At 38.8% G+C, this 19,294-nt stretch overlaps 2 protein-coding genes across 7 annotated transcripts in view; both read left to right on the top strand.

Moving 5' to 3' along the window:
- LOC146457655 (uncharacterized) overlaps positions 1-18,736 on the top strand; it is a 94,423-nt gene extending 75,687 nt beyond the window's left edge. For all 4 annotated transcript variants that reach the window (XM_085091594.1, XM_085091591.1, XM_085091593.1 and 1 more), the window contains one exon: positions 18,674-18,736. The gene's annotated coding sequence lies outside the window, so the exon portion shown is untranslated. The remainder of the gene's footprint in view (positions 1-18,673) is intronic.
- Positions 3,670-17,122, top strand: LOC146457658 (uncharacterized). 3 transcript variants are annotated; one of them, XM_085091590.1, is made up of 3 exons: positions 3,670-3,869; positions 9,414-13,795; positions 15,620-17,122. In XM_085091590.1, the coding sequence occupies exons 2-3, from the start codon at positions 9,441-9,443 to the stop codon at positions 15,639-15,641; spliced, it is 4,377 nt and encodes a 1,458-aa protein (XP_084947716.1). In that variant the 5' UTR covers positions 3,670-3,869; positions 9,414-9,440; the 3' UTR covers positions 15,642-17,122. The 3 variants fall into 3 exon arrangements, with proteins under 3 accessions (XP_084947716.1, XP_084947715.1, XP_084947714.1); XM_085091589.1 differs by lacking the exon at positions 15,620-17,122 and having other exon boundaries at positions 3,670-3,873; positions 9,414-13,920; XM_085091588.1 differs by lacking the exon at positions 15,620-17,122 and having other exon boundaries at positions 9,414-13,920.
- Positions 18,737-19,294: the final 558 nt, after the last annotated feature.

The raw sequence follows: 19,294 nt of genomic DNA on the forward strand, positions 1-19,294 counted from the left end.
TGTGTTCGCCGCACCAGTTAGGGAATGCTCTGCCGAGACTTATCAGGGAATCCACTTCTATTGATACTTTTAAGAGAAAGCTGAAGACTCACCTTTTTGAAAAGACATTTTCAGCTTGAACTATTTCTTAATTTTAGCCATAAGTTTCTTTTTTTATTGTTATTATTGTTAGGATGGCGCATTTGAATATATTTATATGGATATTTGCGCCTTAGGCCCTGTTCATACGTCGAACTTTATATGAGCCGAACCTAATAATAATAATTTGGTCGACCCAAATAATTAAGTTCGGCAGTTGATTCAGACGTCGAACCTAACTGAAGTCGAACTTAATTAAAGCTCAAGTGAGAAAGTAGATTTTCGTGGTCAGTGGCTGTTGTTTTTTTCTCAACAAGATTCAAAATGGCGGGAAAGATGAGTTCTGACATGGAAAAGCTTGTTTGGTAACATGGAATTGGGGGAGGTCAATAGTTTATTTTAGTATTAGTTTTTATTGATATTTCTTATAATTCTTTATATTTATTATATTTTTATATAAAAGTTTTAAATTCATGTAAAGCGCTTTTGATCATTTTAATGTTAAAAGGCGCTATATTAAGTGAATAAATTATTATTATTATTATTTTAAATAAAAATTTACATAATAAAAAATAGTAAAATAAATAAATAAATAAATAATAACAATAACAATAATAATAATTAAATATAAATATAAAAACTTTATTAAAATATTCCACACAAATTACTATTATTATTATTATTATTATTATTATTATTGTTATTGTTATTATTATTATTATTATTATTATTATTATTATTATTATTAATATTATTATTAAAACAATGAAGACAGGCCAAACACGGCTCCTATTGGTCGAGATAGGAAGAATATGACCTTCAATACTAATTTGCTCTTACGAGTACGTCTTTCAAAGATCTCTCTTTTCTGTACGAAAGTAGGGAAGCGTCTTTATAGATCTCTCTTAGCAGAGGCTGATTTTCTATCAAGTGCCATTTACTCATCTGAATGGTTTTAGGTTGGGCACAGAAGGGCGATATTCCGTGACGGCAAAATGTTTTTGCGCTTTTTTTTGGTTTGTTTTGTAGTGCCGATATTTTTTCGCTGAAATTGACTTCTGAGAGAGTTTTATATATAAGTTTATCGAGGTAACCTCTGTAGCGTAATCTCTGTTTGAATAGAGTAATGTTTTCTTCAAATGTTGTTTTCGAAGATTTTGTTCTGAGAAGTCTTGGCGCTTCGCCATTGATATAGCCTGTATTAGACTGAAGTTTCTGTCGGTTTGAAGTGCGTGTGCACATCAAATATAGATTCTTTTTTTTTAATCTTTCGCATCTCAGAAAAGTATATTTAGTTGTTTCTAAACAAGAAGAACAAGCACATTCCTCTTTTCCCGCCATCTTGTTCAGAATGAAGTCCTTTGCACCCAAGTCGATGGAACGCGCAGACCTCTGGGATAGATATAATTTATATAATTTATACGTAACGTGTGCATTTGGTTCGGCACATGTAAAGTTCGACGTATGAATCGAAGTCGAACTTTTGCCGTTCTATTCGACTGGCGCAGTCGAATAGAACGGCGGGTCGACCCAAATTCAAATCTGTCGATCCTAACTGATTCATACGTCGATCTTTACGTGCGCCGAACCAAATGAGTAGGTTCGGCTCATGTCTAGTTCGACGTATGAACCGGGCCTTAAGGCCTATATCTATCCCAGAGGTCTGTGCATTCCATCGACTTGGCATGTGCGCAAAGGACTTCATTCTGAACAAGATAGCAGGAAAAGAGGAATGTGATTGTTCTTCTTGTTTCGAAACAACTGAATATACTTGTCTGAGATGCGAAAGATTAAAAAAAAAAAGAATCTATTCTTAAAGTGCAGACGCACTTCAAACCGACAGAAACTTTCCAATACAGGCTATATCAAAGGCGAAGCGTCAAGACTTCTCAGAACAAAATCTTCAAAAACAACATTTGAAGAAAGCATTACTCTATTCAAACAGAGATCACGCAACAGAGGTTACCTCGATAGCCTTATAATAAAACTCTTCCAGAAGTCAACCTCCGAGAAAGAATGTCGGCACTACAAAACAAACTAAAAACCCGCAAAAACATTTTGAGGTTTGTTATGGAATATCGCCCTTCTGTGCCTAACCTAAAACAATTCAGATGAGTAAATACAGGAGCCATAATCAGGGATGGAGACCGTAAGCGTGGGGTCCACGCCTCCCCATGAGTTGTACCAAAAAAATCTATTTTTAGAAAAAATTGCCCTCCCCTCCCCTCCCCTCACGTCATAAACCCGCGTGAATACACGCAAATTTGGGGCGTAGGGCTACTACCTTATATGTGACACGGAAAGCAGCTGAGAAAAAATTCACTTAAGATAAAAAAGTCTTTACCTGTCTGAGTACATGTCTGTAGAGTGAGAGCTTTTTTCATTCATTCAACAGTAGCAACGCACGCAGCGCCACCGTTTTGGCGCCTTTTTGACTATACTGTGAGAGTCATGTGATCAATAGGCCGCTTATTCCAACTTTTCCCGTCTTCTTTCAATTGTTACCTTTTCTTTGTTAGAGTCTAATTCCTTAAATGTGGGCACTGAGGAGATATTCCCTGGCAGAATTTTAAAATTTGGACGCCATTTTGAACGGGTAGAAAAAAATTTCAATTTCTCTACGCGCGATCCTGGCCGTTAACACGCGTGCGCGCACGCGCGTATCGCGCAATTTTTTTCTAAAAATAGATTTTTTTTGGTACAATACATGGGGACAGGCCCACAAGTCAAAATGGCATCTCGTTACGGTCTCCATCCCTGATTATGGCTCCTGGTAAATGACACTTGATAGAAAATCTGCCCCTGCTAAGGGAGATCTACAAAGACCCTTCTTTACTTTCGTACAGAAAAGGGAGATCTTTGAAAGACGTATTCGTAAGAGCAAATTAGCTTTGATCCTATCTCGACCAGTAGGAGCCGTATTTGTCCTGTCTTTATTATTTTACCACACAAGCTCTTCCATGTCAGAATTCATCTTTCCCGCCATTTTGAATCTTGTTGAGTAAAAACAACAGCCGCTGACCACGAAAATCTACTTTCTCACTTGAGCTTTAATTAAGTTCGACTTCAGTTAGGTTCGACGTCTGAATCAACTACCGAACTTAATTATTTGGGTCGACCTTAATAGGTATTAGGTTCGGCTCATGTAAAGTTCGACGTATGAACCAAGCCTAAGTCGTAAATCTTCCCACCGCCTTCTCAGTCACTGACCCGCGGACTGTCCTTGTGTTTTTCAATTTGTCTTTAGTATTTACTCAACGTGGCGGAATTTTTGCCCCCACCTTTTCCTGAAGAGATGTTAATTGTTGGTTTTTATCATTGTTTTCAAATAAAACGTCACTTTCGTGGAAATTTATCCCAAACAGTGTGTCTTCAATCTGTGTCTTACGACCTCTTACCCTTCTCTTCAGCAAACGAGTGCGACCCCATGCAGAGCTCTCAGTCTAGTAAACTCCGAATAATGCCTCGCAATAAAAAACATTTTTTGTCGGTGTGAATCGACCTTTAGACAAATGGTCTAGTGATCGCATTAATGGTCCGCATGAGTAATCAAAACTGACATTTATATTCTTTACTCCGTTTCTGGGAATTAGGGGGTTGGCCCTTATTACGAATTCACGGGGCTGTTTACAAGTTTCTAAGTAAATGATGCCGTGTATCTTTTGCCAAAGGCAGAGGGCTTGAGGACCTCTTTTCGCATTTTCGACAAACGTGCTCAGTCTGTAACTTCACGGCCGATTCCTGACGATTTACAGCACAGTGGGCCAATCCTAACGTACTGTTTTCGGGAGGTAAGTAGACGGTGGAGAGGTAGTTTGATGATGAATGTAATTCTCTCATCGAAGGCAGTATAAGCTTCAGATCTTTGTGGAATTCTGTGATGACTTTCCACCGCCTGCATTGCTAGATGTGCTGTAATCGTTCAGTATAATTGCAGAATGTTCACATCTGATAATCGATTATTTAGCCTTCTAAGGCATTCGATAACAATGATCAAAGTTCACTGATACCACTCGTTAATGCTCATATTCACTTTTGGTTGTGTATAATATAATGATAACGGATGAGACGAAAATGTAAACGAAAGATAATGCGTGCTTGCCGAAGTCCGAGTCGTGGTTGTTCAAAGAGAGGATAATTATATTGAGAATGTACTCCAACCCATACATTTTATCCCTAGATCTTTCTCTAGAGTAAACAAAGAACAGACATTTTACCTAAAACTTTCTCTCGAGCTCAGAAGGCGTAAATTTGCAATCAAAGCATTTGGGTAAGATCACGGTCTTGTCTTCTACAATTATATGTCATAAGCAAAGCATACAGATTGCACATGACGAAAGCTAAAATATAGCTATTATTCTTGTTGTTTATTATTCATGAGCATAACTATGTACATGAGTTCAACGTAAACTCAATGGAGCCTGACACAAATGGTTTGGTAATCACAATCATTAGCATGACTCATCAAAACATCTTTTCAGGGGCAGCCAAGGAGGCCCACATGCTGATAATGATCCAAAGAAACATTATGTTAAAATTCTTGACATGTCGTCTTCTGCTTTCCCAGGCTTTTTGGTACCCGTTTAAAGACATATTTGTATAAGTAATACAGATTGTCCAAGATCCATTCGATGCTTTAGCTGTAAATTAAAGTTACAGAAAGTTTTAAGTCCAAATTCACTACCTGCGTTTGGTTCAACGAAACTACTGCGTGACATTTAAATTATCGCATTTTTAGCGACATTTTTCCCCCTTCCAAAACGAAAGGAATTAGTTTTCAGTGTTTTACAGAAGGAAACTGTAGATTTTCTTTAAGTCCATACCCGAACAGATTTATGCAGAAATAAACGGTTGAGTGCCCTTAATATATTTTTTCTTCAGTTTCTGGGAGTTAGGGGGTTCCCCCTAAAAAGAGATTCAATGCGGGCTATTTTACAAATCCCAAGCAAAGCAGGTAGTTCAGTTGTACATAGCTAAAGATATTAGCTCATAATAGTCATGAACATAGTTGTCTTCTGAGCTCAACGTTAAATGGAGCCTTAGGCAAATGGTCCAGTTATTACATTAATCATGCACATGAGTCATCAAAACATTTATTGTTTTGTAAGTTTCTGGGAGTTAGGGGGTTCCCCCTAATAAGGTATTCATGGGGCTCTTTAATACAGCCAAGTTTTTTAATTAGTGCAGCTGTATATGTCTCTCTTTGCCAAAACTGAGGTAGTGGGCTTCACCTTAGCTCAGTTCCCATAAAAAAATAAAACAAATGCAATCTGTAACTTCAACAATTTGTGACGATTCACTAAACTGCTTCCCGGCTTTACGCCCGACTGCTAACGCAACATTATTTCTGCAGATTTTGTGAGAGGTAAGTGGAAAGTCACTTTTTGATGTAAGGTATTATAAATTACAGATCCGTTATATGGAGTTCCGCTGTGATTACTTTCCACCGCGTCTTGCATTCCTAAGTGTCGCAATCTTTTAGCGGAATCGAAACAATCCAAGCAGACATCCCTCAACCTCATACCCAGAGTCTTGCTGGTCAAGGGAAACGAGCGACCCTGAAAAGATCAAAGTCCGAAAACATCGGACTTTCGGTAAATTGTGCATGCCTATGATCCACTAGAAAACCTGAAGAACAAATCCCTTAGAGAAAATGAAAGAATTGTTGATGGCCTCACTTTTGAAACATCTAAACTCAGAGTTATATATTTATTTGCCACTGTGGTCTTCGGTATTAGATTGGATTTAAAAGATATCAGACAGATTATTCACATAGGTGTACCATGTTCAATAGAAGAGTACTTCCAGGAGGAGAGATGGCCTTCCATCAAAGGCACACATGTTTTATAATTCCTATGATATTTCAAAAGCCAGAAAAAAATTTGTCCCCAGTTATGAGAGAATAATTTATGTACAATCAGATAGGTGCAAAAGAGAGCTGATCATGAGATACTTTGAATATGATGAGTATTTGAAAACCTGGGCAGTACAACTTGGAATTCCTTCAAAATTGAAAATTTCTATTGGAGGTTCTCAAGGTTGAAGACATGCAAAGAAAAACCTAGTGTATGAAATGTTCGAGAGTGAAAGGTGTCACCAAGAGGAAATGGCCTAGCAGTCTCCTGATGTCACTTTAGAGTCAACAAGAGCAGCAGGAGTGCTGCGTCGTAAGATACTCTCGCTGTCTTTCCTGCATAGGGCTTCACATTCATCATCAATTAATTTGAAAACAAGTTCAATGAGCAAACATGAAAGTTCTTTATTCTTCATTGCAGTGTTGAAAGCATTTTTTATTCAGACCAAGGACCAAAGCTTTATGACGTAGGCAATTTCACGTTCTTGTAGTGCCTTCCTCTGTTTTCCAGAAGGATAATTGATATTTCATCAAGAAAATTAACGATAATAAAACAGCATGACGTTTCGACGACTTCATGTCTAGTAAAATGGAACTAACGGAAAGGCATATTAATAGGTATTGAAAGTGAGAAAATAAATTAGCATTAAAGCATTCAGGTAAAGAGTTTCGCGCTAATTGAATCTGCTTGCGTGTTCAGTTTCGGTTTTGTTCTTGATCCACAGCATTTCGTAGACCAAACATTCAAATTTGTCACGGCATTTCTTTGTGACTTTAAAGTTCTTAATTAAGTCGTTAGGTGTTAAACCATGCGCGTCCCTAAAATGTTTTCCGATCACAGAATGTTTATGCTCCTCAACGCGTTGATGGAGGTGGCGCCACCTACTTAATTAAGAACTTTAAAGTCATAAAGAAATGCCGTGGCAAATTTAAATGTTTGGTTTACGAAATGCTGTGGATCAAGAACAAAAGACCGGAACTGAACACGCAAGCGGATTCCATTTGTGCGAAATTCTTTACCTGAATGCTTTCATGCTAATTTATTTTTTCACTTTTAATACCTATTAATATGCCTTTCCGTTAGTTCCATTTTACTCATTTGACAATGACGACGTCGAAACGTCATGCTGTTTTATTATCGTTAATTTTCTTGATGAAATGTTTCGCTAAATCGTTTTTTATCATAATTGATATTCACCTAGAAAAACAGGTTCGTATGAATACCTTACTTCAATACTGGGGAAAGTTGAGGCAAAGATTTAAACGACACTCTTCATACTTGTACACAAGATCAGTCTAGCTATTACTGTATACTTCAAAACGATATTCTTTCAAAAACCCATAGCCTATCCTAGGTCTTGCAAAGTTTGAAGATGTAAGAGTAAAAATTGACTGCTTAAAAGTGATTGCACGCTAACCTCGACTAAAGCTGCTTGATCATTTCTTGACTTTTGTCTTCAGCAGCAAGAGGTACTGTAAATAAATCTAGGTCGTCAGCGTCATTTTCAAACAACTTTCCGCATACCTTTGAACGCTTGCTCTGAAATGGTGGACTTGTTTTTGCTAACCTTTCGAGAAATACGTCAGGAGACTTCTCGCATTGCTGACTAAACTCAACCCTTTTAGATTATTTCTGTTGAATTTGCTTCTGAACTCCTGCAAGTCAAGCAGCAAAACAGACGGTTTCTTGTCCAGGGATTTGACGCGTCTGAACCAGCAGGGCTTGCAAACTCTGCACGATTGGCTCTCAACATCGATGCTGACAATATTCACCAGCTGGGCGATTTTCTTGGCAAGGCTTTCATGACTCGTTAAGTTATACTTACTTCCAGCTCCGTACACGTTTATCCCAAAACAAAGGCAACAGGAATCTGTTTCATCCTTTCTTTTTCCTATTTCTAATTTTACTGGCGTTTGATGCGAACCAAGAGTTTTTGTTGGTTTGCGAACCGATTTTCGTTCTGGAGTACTACAACCAGCGCAGGACACGTTGTAGCGAGCAAAGAACAAGTAAAATTCGCCGGAAATAACGAGAAGCGCACGTCTATTGGGAATATAAGGCCTGAGTTCGAAACTGTATCCTGGCAACATGCAGTGCATGCTCAATAAAGATCTTACTCGATTCATGCAGATTCTTTCTCGGGAACGCCAAAATCGAGTAAGCAAAAGTAAGGCTCTGCTAGCACGGTGGTAGGGAGTGACAAAATAAATGTTTTAAATATTTATGCTGCAAAGCTATTTTGGTCAATCAAGATGTATTATTAGAACTTCAGGGATCAATTTCATAATGGAGGACCACCTAAATCTACAAATTTGACTTTTTTATATTTATTTGTGGGAGGAGGACACTGTCAACTGCCAGCTGATGGGGGTCATGTGACCTTCCTCCTAATGCAGTGAAAGTCCGCTTTAAGAACAACCGCTTTTTACAGACAGTTGTGTTAGCTTTGTCCTGACCAAGTGATCTGATCTTATCCCTTACAGTAACCCACTTAATACGGACGCCGAGCTTAGTTGATACAGACAACGGACGCTTTTCTACAGTCATCCACGTGACATGCTCTTTTTTAGCATAAATTAAGTATTTATCTACGGCTGCCTTACACTATGACTGCTTATGAATAAAACATACACTTTTTGAAACTAAATAAAAAAGAAAGGATAAATGGTAATAAACCAATAATGGTAATACGAGAGAGGGTGATAGGAGTGCAACCAAGTCAGACTGTGCAAGAAACGACATTGCTTGAGATAAAGACATGTTCTTGTACTATAAAGTTAACCTTTTTCCGGACAATGGTTATCTGCATACTACATAATACATAAATTGTATAATATTCAGTCCATCTGACAGAACCAAATGTCAGTGCAAAGCAAAGTCACAGACTATTGAGAGAACTGAGAGAACATTAATTTTAGTCCTAGACCTAAGAGAGAATCGAGCCCACAACCTCAGGATTTCATCACCATTGCTCTACCAGCTGAGCTACGAGGTCAGACGGGAGCAACTCGTGGGTGATTATGGTGATAATTGCAACAATGTGAACGTGAATGGAACAATAAATGTTGTGCTGCTAGCACTAATGACACAAATGATGGATCAGAGAATTAACTCTGCAGTGTATGTTGTAGTACTAAGAGAGAGTAAGGAGTCCACATGTCGATGAGCCAAAGAAGAAAACCTATAGCCTCGACATGAGCCCGGGGTTTTATTCCTGCCGAGCTGAAAGATATATCCTTTGCCTCGTGCCTCTAAGTGGGAAAATCATAGGCTCACTTAGGACCACAAAATATATACACTTCACAGTTAATTATCTGATCCAGTGAGGAAGTGAGTGACAGTCAGTCAGTCAGTCAGTTAGTCAGTCAGTCAGTAGGTTAATGAGTTTGTCAGTCATTCCATCAGAAAGTCCGTAAATCAGTCAATCGAGCGACAATGGCAATTACACAAACGATAAATAATTTGTTTATGTTGTTTCAGTTTGAAGATGTAGTGGAGTGGACTAACATGGCAGCTGCTGCATCATCATCAGCCCTGGCGAGCTCTGAAGAGAAGACCAATGGAGCCAAGCTGAGCAGACTTCTCATCGATGGTGGAACAACAGTTCTTAGGAGTGTGTTTGATAGTTACCATCCACCCGCAAACTTGGCGGCTGATCTCAATGCTTATCATTCCATTCTTACAACACTTTTACGTCGAAGAATTCTGAATGGTCATCAGTGGGACAAGCTGTTCCCACCAGGTGGAGCCGCCCCAGACTCCAAAATTTTTGACATTACTCTGCTATTCCTTCTCTTGACAAACATTTGTGGACTCTCCCCTCCCCTGTCAGGTTGGCATTCTAAGCCACCACCAAGTGACACCTCTCGTGAGGCAAACCTTACTCGCATTAAGTTTTTCCGTAATCAGTTGTATGGTCATGTTGCAGCCACTGGTGTTGATACACCAACTTTCAATGCTTTGTGGCAGGAAATCAGTGCTGTTCTTGTGGCTATTGGGTTAGGCCAGGCGGAAATTGATAGACTGAAGGCAGAGCGTTGTGGAGAGGAAGATTATCTTGATGCCTTACGTGACTGGGCAGAGAGTGAAGAGGATATCAAAACACAGCTAAAGCACATACGCCAGGTTCAGACTTCAACTCAACAAACTGTTCAAGAAAGCAAGTCCATGCTGGAACAAGTACATCAAGCTGTTACTGAAATTCGTCAGACACAACTCAACCAAGACCAGGAAGATGAAAATGTCTTAAAGAAGCTTGCCAAGGTTGATACGCACATTGATATCAGGTATCACTCAGAGAGATATCTAGAAGGAACTCGTGAACCCATCTTTATAAAGGCCAATAGCTGGTTGGATGACAGAAGCTCTCCAAATCGCGTGATGGTGATCAGCGGAAATGCTGGCATGGGGAAATCTGTCTTCGCAGCTGAGATGTGTAAAAGAATGCAAGAAACTGGCAGACTGTCAGGGAGCCACTTCTGTCAGCATAACAAAGCACGCCGCAGGGATGCCAAGGTGATGCTACAGTCGTTAGCTCAGCACATGTCTTGCTGTTTGCCAGAATACAAGAAAGCCCTTGTGAAACAGCTGGCCACAAATCTGGGTAAATCGATGAACGAAATCGAAGTAGGGGATCTGTTTGAATTGCTTTTTGAAGAACCTCTCAACGTATTAAGTGACCCAGGTGTTACGTTTCTAATGGTAATTGATGCGTTAGATGAAAGTGAATACCAAGGACGAAATGACCTCCTAGACGTGATAGCCAAGTACTTTAACAAGCTTCCACTTTGGATTCGATTCCTCGTGACAACACGACCTGAAATAAACATTTCAGACAGCCTAAAAGACTTGCACCCCTTAGTGCTGAAACCAGATGATGAAGAGAACTTGAAGGACATTCGCCTGTGTTTTGATCTGCGGGTAGGAGATGTATTACAAGCTGAGAATCGTGAAGTTATCTTACAAAAGCTTGTTCAAAAGTCAGGAGGAGTCATTCTGTATGCTCAATTTCTGGTCGATTTCATAAAGAAGAAGAATTTTTCAATTGTCACACTGGAACGGCTTGACAGCATCTTACCCACGGGTATTTCATCGGTTTACCAGTCTTATTTCAAGCGCATGGAGACTGACCTTTGTAACGAATTGAAGATAACTGTGGGCCAATATTTTGATTTCTTGAGTGTGTTAACGGCTGCTAGGGAACCACTGCCTCTCGGTTTTGTTTCTAAATTGTTTTTCCCGGACCAAACGCCGTCAGATGTTGAACGAAAAGTAGGGGAGGCCATTGCCTGCATCTCATCACTTCTACCCGTTGAAGATGACTGTATTCACTTTTTTCACAAGTCGGTCAAGGACTGGTTGGCAGATACCTCATGCTATGGGCAGCATAAATTCAGTGTGGATGCAAACAAAGGTCACCGCATCCTCTCCAGGCTCTGTAGTCAAGAATTGAATGATGTGAAAAGAAAAGACGTGGATAGTTTACAGCCTGTCTGTGACACGGCAAAGTATGCCTTGCAACATGGTGTGCAACACATGCTGCAGTTTGGTGACGGTACAAGAGCATGCAGCCTTGAAGAAGTTGTAAATAACTATGTGCTAGACGTAGAGCTTGTGTATGCAAAGCTGTGTGTAAACAGTTCAACTGCCTCTGAAGATGTCGTTTGTGTTCAGAAGCAAGAAGGCTTGAAAGAGGTCAGTGTCAGCAGGCAGAAAATCCTTGAAACTTTGTTGTTCCTTTTAAGGAAACATAAGACAACGTTGAAAGAACTTCCCCTCACTATCTTTCAAACTGTGTTGAATGAGGGGGGTGATGAACTTTCTTCTCAAGCCCTCAATCTTTTGGAGGCTAAATTTTCCAATGTACTGTACATGGAATACTTACACAAAAACGAGATACAAGGAGTTGTTCAAACTCGATTTGATTGTTCATCTCAGGTAGCTTGTTTTGATGTATCACCACAGTCAGAATTCATGGTGTGTGAATGCCGTGATGGAACGATTCAGTTGTGGTCAATTCTTACTGGCAAGCAAATATGGAAACGTAGTGCGATCAAGGCAAAGCATTACAAAAACCGTGATTTTGGTCCATTTAGAATGTCCGCAGTAAACCCTTTGACATATGAGTCATTGCCTCAGTTTGTTACGTCATATTTTCGCTCTGTTGTTTTTCATCCTACTGAGGATGTCATCTTACCAGGAGTGTTAAGCCATGCTTATACTTTTGACGGAGACCTGAATCCTCTTTTTTCTGAGAGCAAGTGCAGTTTCTCTGTTTGTTCAATTTCTGGCGACAAGATTCTGACTGATTGTCTTGATGATGCTAAATGCCTTATTATGTGGAGTCTGACGGACGGTACGGAGACGACACGTGTCACCCGGGATGAAGATGTTCTATCTTTTGCATGGTCCCAGGATAGACGGCTGCTAGCAATTTCACATTTAAGCGGTTCTGTTTGCTTAGTTGATGCGATGAATGGTTTTACAACACTAGCAGAAACGACTACCTCAGATGTATTCGGAATGATAACGTTCTCCCCTGACTGTCGATTTCTTTTTTGTCGGAGTCAGTTAAAGAGTGGCGTCAAGCCTCTAACTCGTTATCAAGGACGTCAAGCATCTTATCGTGTAAGCGTCTATGTGCAAAATGGACACTTTTCGCTGGACCGCTTTTATGACTGTGCTTCATCTAAGCTCTGCGAACCTGAACCACATAGCCTTGGTGGTTTTTCATTAGGCGATCCTCTCTTTTCACATGTTCGTACACCTAGCTTTAAAAGTGATTTTTTAACTGATGATTCGGAGGTTCAATTTGTGCTCAATGAGCAATCTGTTTTAGAGGGCTATCTTTACGATGGTGTCGTCGAAATGTTGTATCGCGATGAAATAATGAAAACAGAAAGAGGGCTTTGGAAGAGAGAATTTAAGAGGGCTTATGTAGATGCATTGACATTCTCCTCAAACGGCGATACTGTTTATGTTCTCAGTAAAGAGTATGCCGGACCAACACGATTAACGGCTTGGGAAGTATCAAGTGGGAAGATCAAGGCGGAGAGAAGCTTTAACATTGAGTATGCCTCGCGGAGTTACCTTTCAGCTGTTAGAGAAGGCATTTTGTTGATAAGTGGAGGTGCTTCTGAGCTGTGGAACTTTGAGTTGACTAGACCCATCCATAGATGGGCTGACGTAAGTGGAATCCCACACTCCATTTCAGACAAGCTGGTGGCATGTTTTGAGCCCAGTGGTCATGAAGTCTCTATTCTGGATACTGTTACTGGAGACAGACTGTCAACATTTAAACCGCCTTCCGGGATGTTGATTTCTTGTAATAGCAAATGCCAGCCGATGACCTTTGATCACTCTCAACATTCAGTTGCATTGTGGAAGAACGATTGCATTGAGGCTGTAAAACTGTGGGAAGAAAGGCCATGGCATTCATGTGGTGCTCGAGAATTCTTTCGCTACTGGAATTTATCAGGGCTTTTTTCACCTAAGGACGATTTTGTTCTGGTTTCGGTTCAAAATTCTCCCCATACAGGCCTGTACGTTCTTAATGCAGTTTCCGGAAGGATGCTTCACAAATTGTGCGAGCCACCTCGTTGTTTTAAGTTTTGCAGTAACGAGGAATGTGTTATCTACCCCAGCACCAATCGCTCCAGAGGTTGCCGCCTTGAACTGTTTAATGTCAGGTCGGGGGATCTGCTTAGTGCATTGGACATTGACGTTGGCTTTTATTTTAAACCTTTGGCAACTTTTCCTGGAAAGGGTCTCATCGCCGTTGCCTCAGAGTCTTTCAAACATGGGTTTAAAATTATGAAGGTGAAGTTACCAGGAGAGAATAAATACGGCAGAAGGAGAGAAAGGTTAGGTCGTAGTTATATGAAACAGTTAATATTTATCACACTAATAAATGGAGCTTTGTTTTAAGTAATATATCAACAACGGGTGCGAGTCTTTGATCAGAGTTTCTAAACACGAACTTCCATTGTGTTGGCTTCCTGCGTCATCATGCACTAAGTTTCATGATCAACCAATGAGATTGCAAGTTTCTTATTCAAAACGAAGCTTTCCTGAGGTGGAGAAAAAACCTTTCCATTTGTTACAGAATTTTTGAAATTATAAAGCAAACGTTTTGGGTTAGTAGAGACCACCCCTGGGGCTTGACAGCGATGTCAGCGTCGATATTGCAAGTCAGCATATAATGCATTACTGGTGTAGGTACTTTACTTCTTTAATATATGTTACTACTTAGTCTTACATGTCGCTTTTCTGACTAAGATTATTTTTTTGCCGTAGTGTGCATAGCTATCCGCCTTCGATTATCATAACTCGCAGTGCTTTTTCGGATTTTAAGAAGGGAGCTGAGCATTCCCAAAGTAGCTGAACTGTACGCTTAACTAATAAGCACGTTCTTGTGATAGAAAGCAAGCCATCAGTGAAACAACTTGTTAAGGGAAACCGAACGATTGAGTCTTTGAACAGAGTTGAAGAGATAAAGTAGGCACGGTAAAGATATTAACAAGCTGACTTTTGGAGCTTATGTGGACAGTTCTGGACACCTAGCTAATGCACAGGTAGCCAAAGCTCACTAGTTGAGTCTTTGAACCGCAGTAAGAGAACCATCCATAAAATTATAGAATTTGTGTTCGCAAATATATCAAAAGAGATATTTATTACTTCGAAATTGAGAGCTTAGTCAGCTAAAATCAAAACCCAAAGAGGCCTACGTTCCAATAGAAAAATGTTAAGTCTGAAGTTTATTTTATATTTCAATTTGCCCACATCAATTCTATACTTTTATAAGGGACTATAGAGCACTGTAGTTAATAGCCTCCAATAGTGACCTGAGAAGACCTGTGGCTAATACAGTGAGGAAAGATCTTAGAATTAATTTAAAGCACATCAAAGTGTGGAGGAAGAGATCTTTTTTACAGGACTTATGCGCTAAAAAATTTTGAACGTTTCCTAGCATCATCGGATAAGAACTTAGCCTAGCCACCGGCTACTACTTTTCGGCAAACATTTCAACGGTTTTCAAGGGTTAGGTTTCTAGGTATTTTTCCCGAAATGTAAGAGGAAATGGAAAAATGACTGAAGCAAAAGTCAACAAGAGCAAAGATAGCTGATGACTTATCTCAAATAGATAAGGGCTTAGTTTCTAAAGAAACTGGTGCTGCGTCATTGGGGAGTGCAAAGGTGGTTGGTTTATCAAGAGAGTTGATAACTTAAATTGAGCACTTTAATCTCTTAACGGTGGCCAATTTACCTTAAGTTATCAACTCTGTTGATAAACCAAACATGATGTATCAAAAAGCGCACTTTAAGTGCATTTTATAGTTGTATGCTTAGCGACCTGGCCTTTAATTGGAAACGAGGCTAGGTTACGTTTCATAACGTATGTAAATTCGAACCAGTTAGTCCAGTTAACATAAGCACAGGACAAGCAATGAGGTTTGAGGCCAGGCCACCAAGTACACAACTGTAAAATGTGCTATTTGCTGATATGAGAGTCACGAAATTTTTGTGGCTTGAAATAGCGCTCCTCGGTGAAAATAGCGAGTGAAGTGGTTGATAACAGCGACATACTTATGTTCTTATTCAGAGTGTAGTTTTTGTTAGTCAAAAATTAAAATATATACATGTATATATTTATATTTAATGTTTTGTTTTCTATGTTTGTTTGACAGGAAACGTGCAGACTTGTCTTGACGATTTTGAATGAATCCGGTGACTGGACAACACAGTTGTGTCAAAAGTGGACGAGTATCCAGGATTATACCTATTAAAGCTGAAAAAAACGTTCCCTGGTTGAAAAATTATTCAAGAAATGCGCTTTAGGCTAACAGACTGCAGCCTTTGACGAATGATGAAAAGCGCGCGAATGCATGAATATGAAGTAAAAATCCAATGCGAAAAAATTGCGGGAAATAAACTAATTACGAGTAGCTATTTTAAAAGAATCGAGTATTTCCTCGGTAACGGCAGGGAATTGTTACCTTCTATATTAGTCATGGTAGTGTGCCACGACTCAAGAGTTTTTCGCACTCGGGGGTCGCTTTTATCAATCACACTTGCGTTTCTAAAAGTCAATTGTTTTTTTTTTCTCATGATGGAGCTCAAGTCTAAATATCTGTCAGTATGGGATGGTTTTCTGTAGAGGTCAATGGAGACAATACCGTTATAGAAGACACATAACATCAGCACAGCCTTCACTCTTCAGTACGTCGCGCTTCCAATCTCCCGAGCGCAACACACACAACAGATAAAAACTCTGAAGAAATCAGACATTTCACGGATGCTTACAAGCCAATGGCCACCGTTTGTCAATTATTTCAAATATCGTAAAGAAGGAACCTCTCACACAAACAATTCCTTCGCCAGAAGAATTAGTCGTTATGTTGGTCAAGTGGGCGGATTCATCCAACACGTGCACATCCTTTGATTTCGCCTCCCTTCCGTACATCAGTGGTCTTACCGAACTGCTTGCAGGTCTTCTTCTTAACATTGCTATTCAAGTCATCACATAACCTCACAGAACTCTTCAAAAAGATACCATGCAACAAGAACTCTACAACAAGATTTACTTCACTGAAATTCAGACCACCCAGTCACCTTGAAACTGCTGTAGTTTACAAGATCCCTTGTCAAGACTGCTCTTTAAGTTACATCTGAGAAACTAGTAGATGCCTTCAAACTTGAAAAAAAAGAACACTTTACAAATGTAAAGAACTCAGTACCAAAAAGGATCCAGCATTTCTCAGAATAAAGTGTGGACCAACAACCACTCAATTGTCTTTTAAAACGCAAGTGTGATTGATAAAGTTGACCACCGAGTGCGAAAAACTCTTAAGTCGTGGCTTACTGCTATGACTAATGAGGAAGATGTCAATTCCATGTGGCTACCGAAGCAACACTCGATTCTCTTAAAAAAGCTGCTCATATTTAGCTTATAAGTTCGCTATTTTTTCGCACTTACTTATGCTGTCACATATTCATGCATTCGCGCACTTTTATTATTCGTCAAAGGCTGCAGTCTGGCAGCCCAAACGCATTTCTTTAAGAATTTTTTAACCAGAGAACGTCTAGGAAAACAGAATGAACAAGAGCTCAATCTTGGACTGCTGGGGTTCAGAACTGAACGTCATGTACATTTTATCAAATGTGATCGAACTCTAAGTTGTAGAGTTAAAAATAACCAAGAGAGGATGAAGGATATAGGCCTTCATCCTCTCTTGAAATAACAGAAGAACTGTGCAGTTATTCTAAAGTAGTAGTGTTTTTAGAGGCGTACGTTTTAGCAACTTCAATGCGACTTCTTGGAGTTTTTTGGTATCCCGGAAGTATACTAGTGTTGCTAGGGTATAGCATGTTTCTCACAAGGCTGAGTTTCTAAAAATGGGTTGCAAAACTGAATATAATAGAACATTTTCACTATGGCGCCATTTGACTACAACCACCAGAATCCTTCATTTTTTTGTTTTCTTGTACTAATTAGAGCTCTTGTTCTTTGCTCTCCACTGGGATTACAAAATTTGAATTTGAAAAGGAAAATGAAATGAATTCTGGAAGTTGTAGTCAAGTAACGCCATCATGAAAATGGCATATTAGGATTTTAGCCTTTGATAAACTATTTTTACCAACTAAGAATCTAATAGGCACAGTTTTTTAATAAATGTAGAAGTGTATATTACAAACATTTTGAAATTTAGGTGATTTGTTAAATTCTCATGTTAATGATATATTAAAGTTGTTGCTAGCGGTTAGGTGTAATAGAGCATTTTGCTGAATATTTTTATTGACTAGGAGTTAACTAAGGACAGTTTTTATAAGTTTTTTTAACCACCATATTTTAACTTGTAGATGATGCATTAAATTCTCATATTAGTAATATTTTAAATTAAATAGTTTTGATAAAGCGATTATTTGTGTGAACATAACGTCCCAGTGGACTTTGGTCTAGCTATCGATGCACGTGATAGCATGTTTTTTACAAGGTCGAGCTACATATAATGGGCAGCTAAATTGAATTTGGCTGAATATTTTTATCAACTAGGAATTAAGATTAGGATTTGAGCATTTGACTGAATATTTTTATCAACTAGGAATTAAGATTAGGATTTGAGAATCTGGCTGAATATTTTTATCAGCCAGAAATTAAGATTAGGATTTGAGCATTTGACTGAATATTTTTATCAACTAGGAATTAAGATTAGGATTTGAGAATTTGGCTGAATATTTTTATATCAACTAGGAATTAAGATTAGGATTTGAGCATTTGGCTGAGTATTTCTATATCAACTAGGAATTAAGATTAGGATTTGAGCATTTCGCTGAGTATTTTTATATCAACTAGGAATTAAGATTAGGATTTGAGCATTTGGCTGAATATTTTTATATCAACTAGGAGTTACTTAGAGCTACTTTTTCTTTAAATTTATACGCAAGTGTATTTTACCACTGTATTTTAAATGTAAATGATATGTTAAATTCTCATTTAAGGGATATATTAAATAAAGTTGTTGCTAGTTATTAGTTTAAAGCGACTATTTTTGTAAACATATATTATGTCGCAGTGAATTTTGGTCTAGCATCGATGCACGTAGATAGGATGTTTTTCACAAGGTCAAGCTACATATAATGGGCAGCCAAACTGAATAGGATTAGGATTTGAGTATTTGGTTGAATATTTTTATATCAACTAGGAATTAACTAGGGGTACTTTTTATAAATTTATATACAAGTGTATTTTCCAACATATTTTAAATGTAGATGAGAAGTGTATATTAAATTGTCATTTATGTCAAGTTACTGTTTAGTCAGGTAGTTCATTAGTTTTCATTTGCCTAGTTCCTAGGCCTCTCTCTGTTTTTCATCTCGGTCAATCCGTTTCGGGTCACATGGTCCGAGCGAAAAAGCGAGGCTTTGCCCTTCGCCTTGGATACGTCACCGAAACAAATTTATCGTGAGGTCCTGGGAGAAATCCGTAAAGGGACTAGGCAAAGTTTTAATAAAAAGCATAACATCTCCGCAGAGGATTTTGGTCTAGCCATCGTGGCTAGCGATGTTCAGTAACACTTCAAAAAGCCATAATTAACCGTCCAACTAAATAGCCCGGTTTGTTCAAACTTTCCGTACTATATAGTGCGGATGGTGACGGTGGAAGTGGATTATAATTTTTTTCAAATTATATTGCAACTTCCTTCTTTGTGTCTTGGATCGAGGAAATCGAAAGAAAAAAAACTGATGATGGCTTGTTTTCGTTTGTGATCTTTCTACAGATCTTCCGAGGAATGAGTAGTCTGGCTGCGAGTTTGCAAAAATTTCGTTTTGACGTTGAGCACAGTTTTAAAAAAACAGACAAA

The sequence above is a fragment of the Pavona decussata genome, unplaced genomic scaffold, assembly GCF_977016875.1.
Source record: "Pavona decussata unplaced genomic scaffold, jaPavDecu1.1 SCAFFOLD_238, whole genome shotgun sequence".
NCBI classification, from domain to species: Eukaryota; Metazoa; Cnidaria; class Anthozoa; order Scleractinia; family Agariciidae; genus Pavona; species Pavona decussata.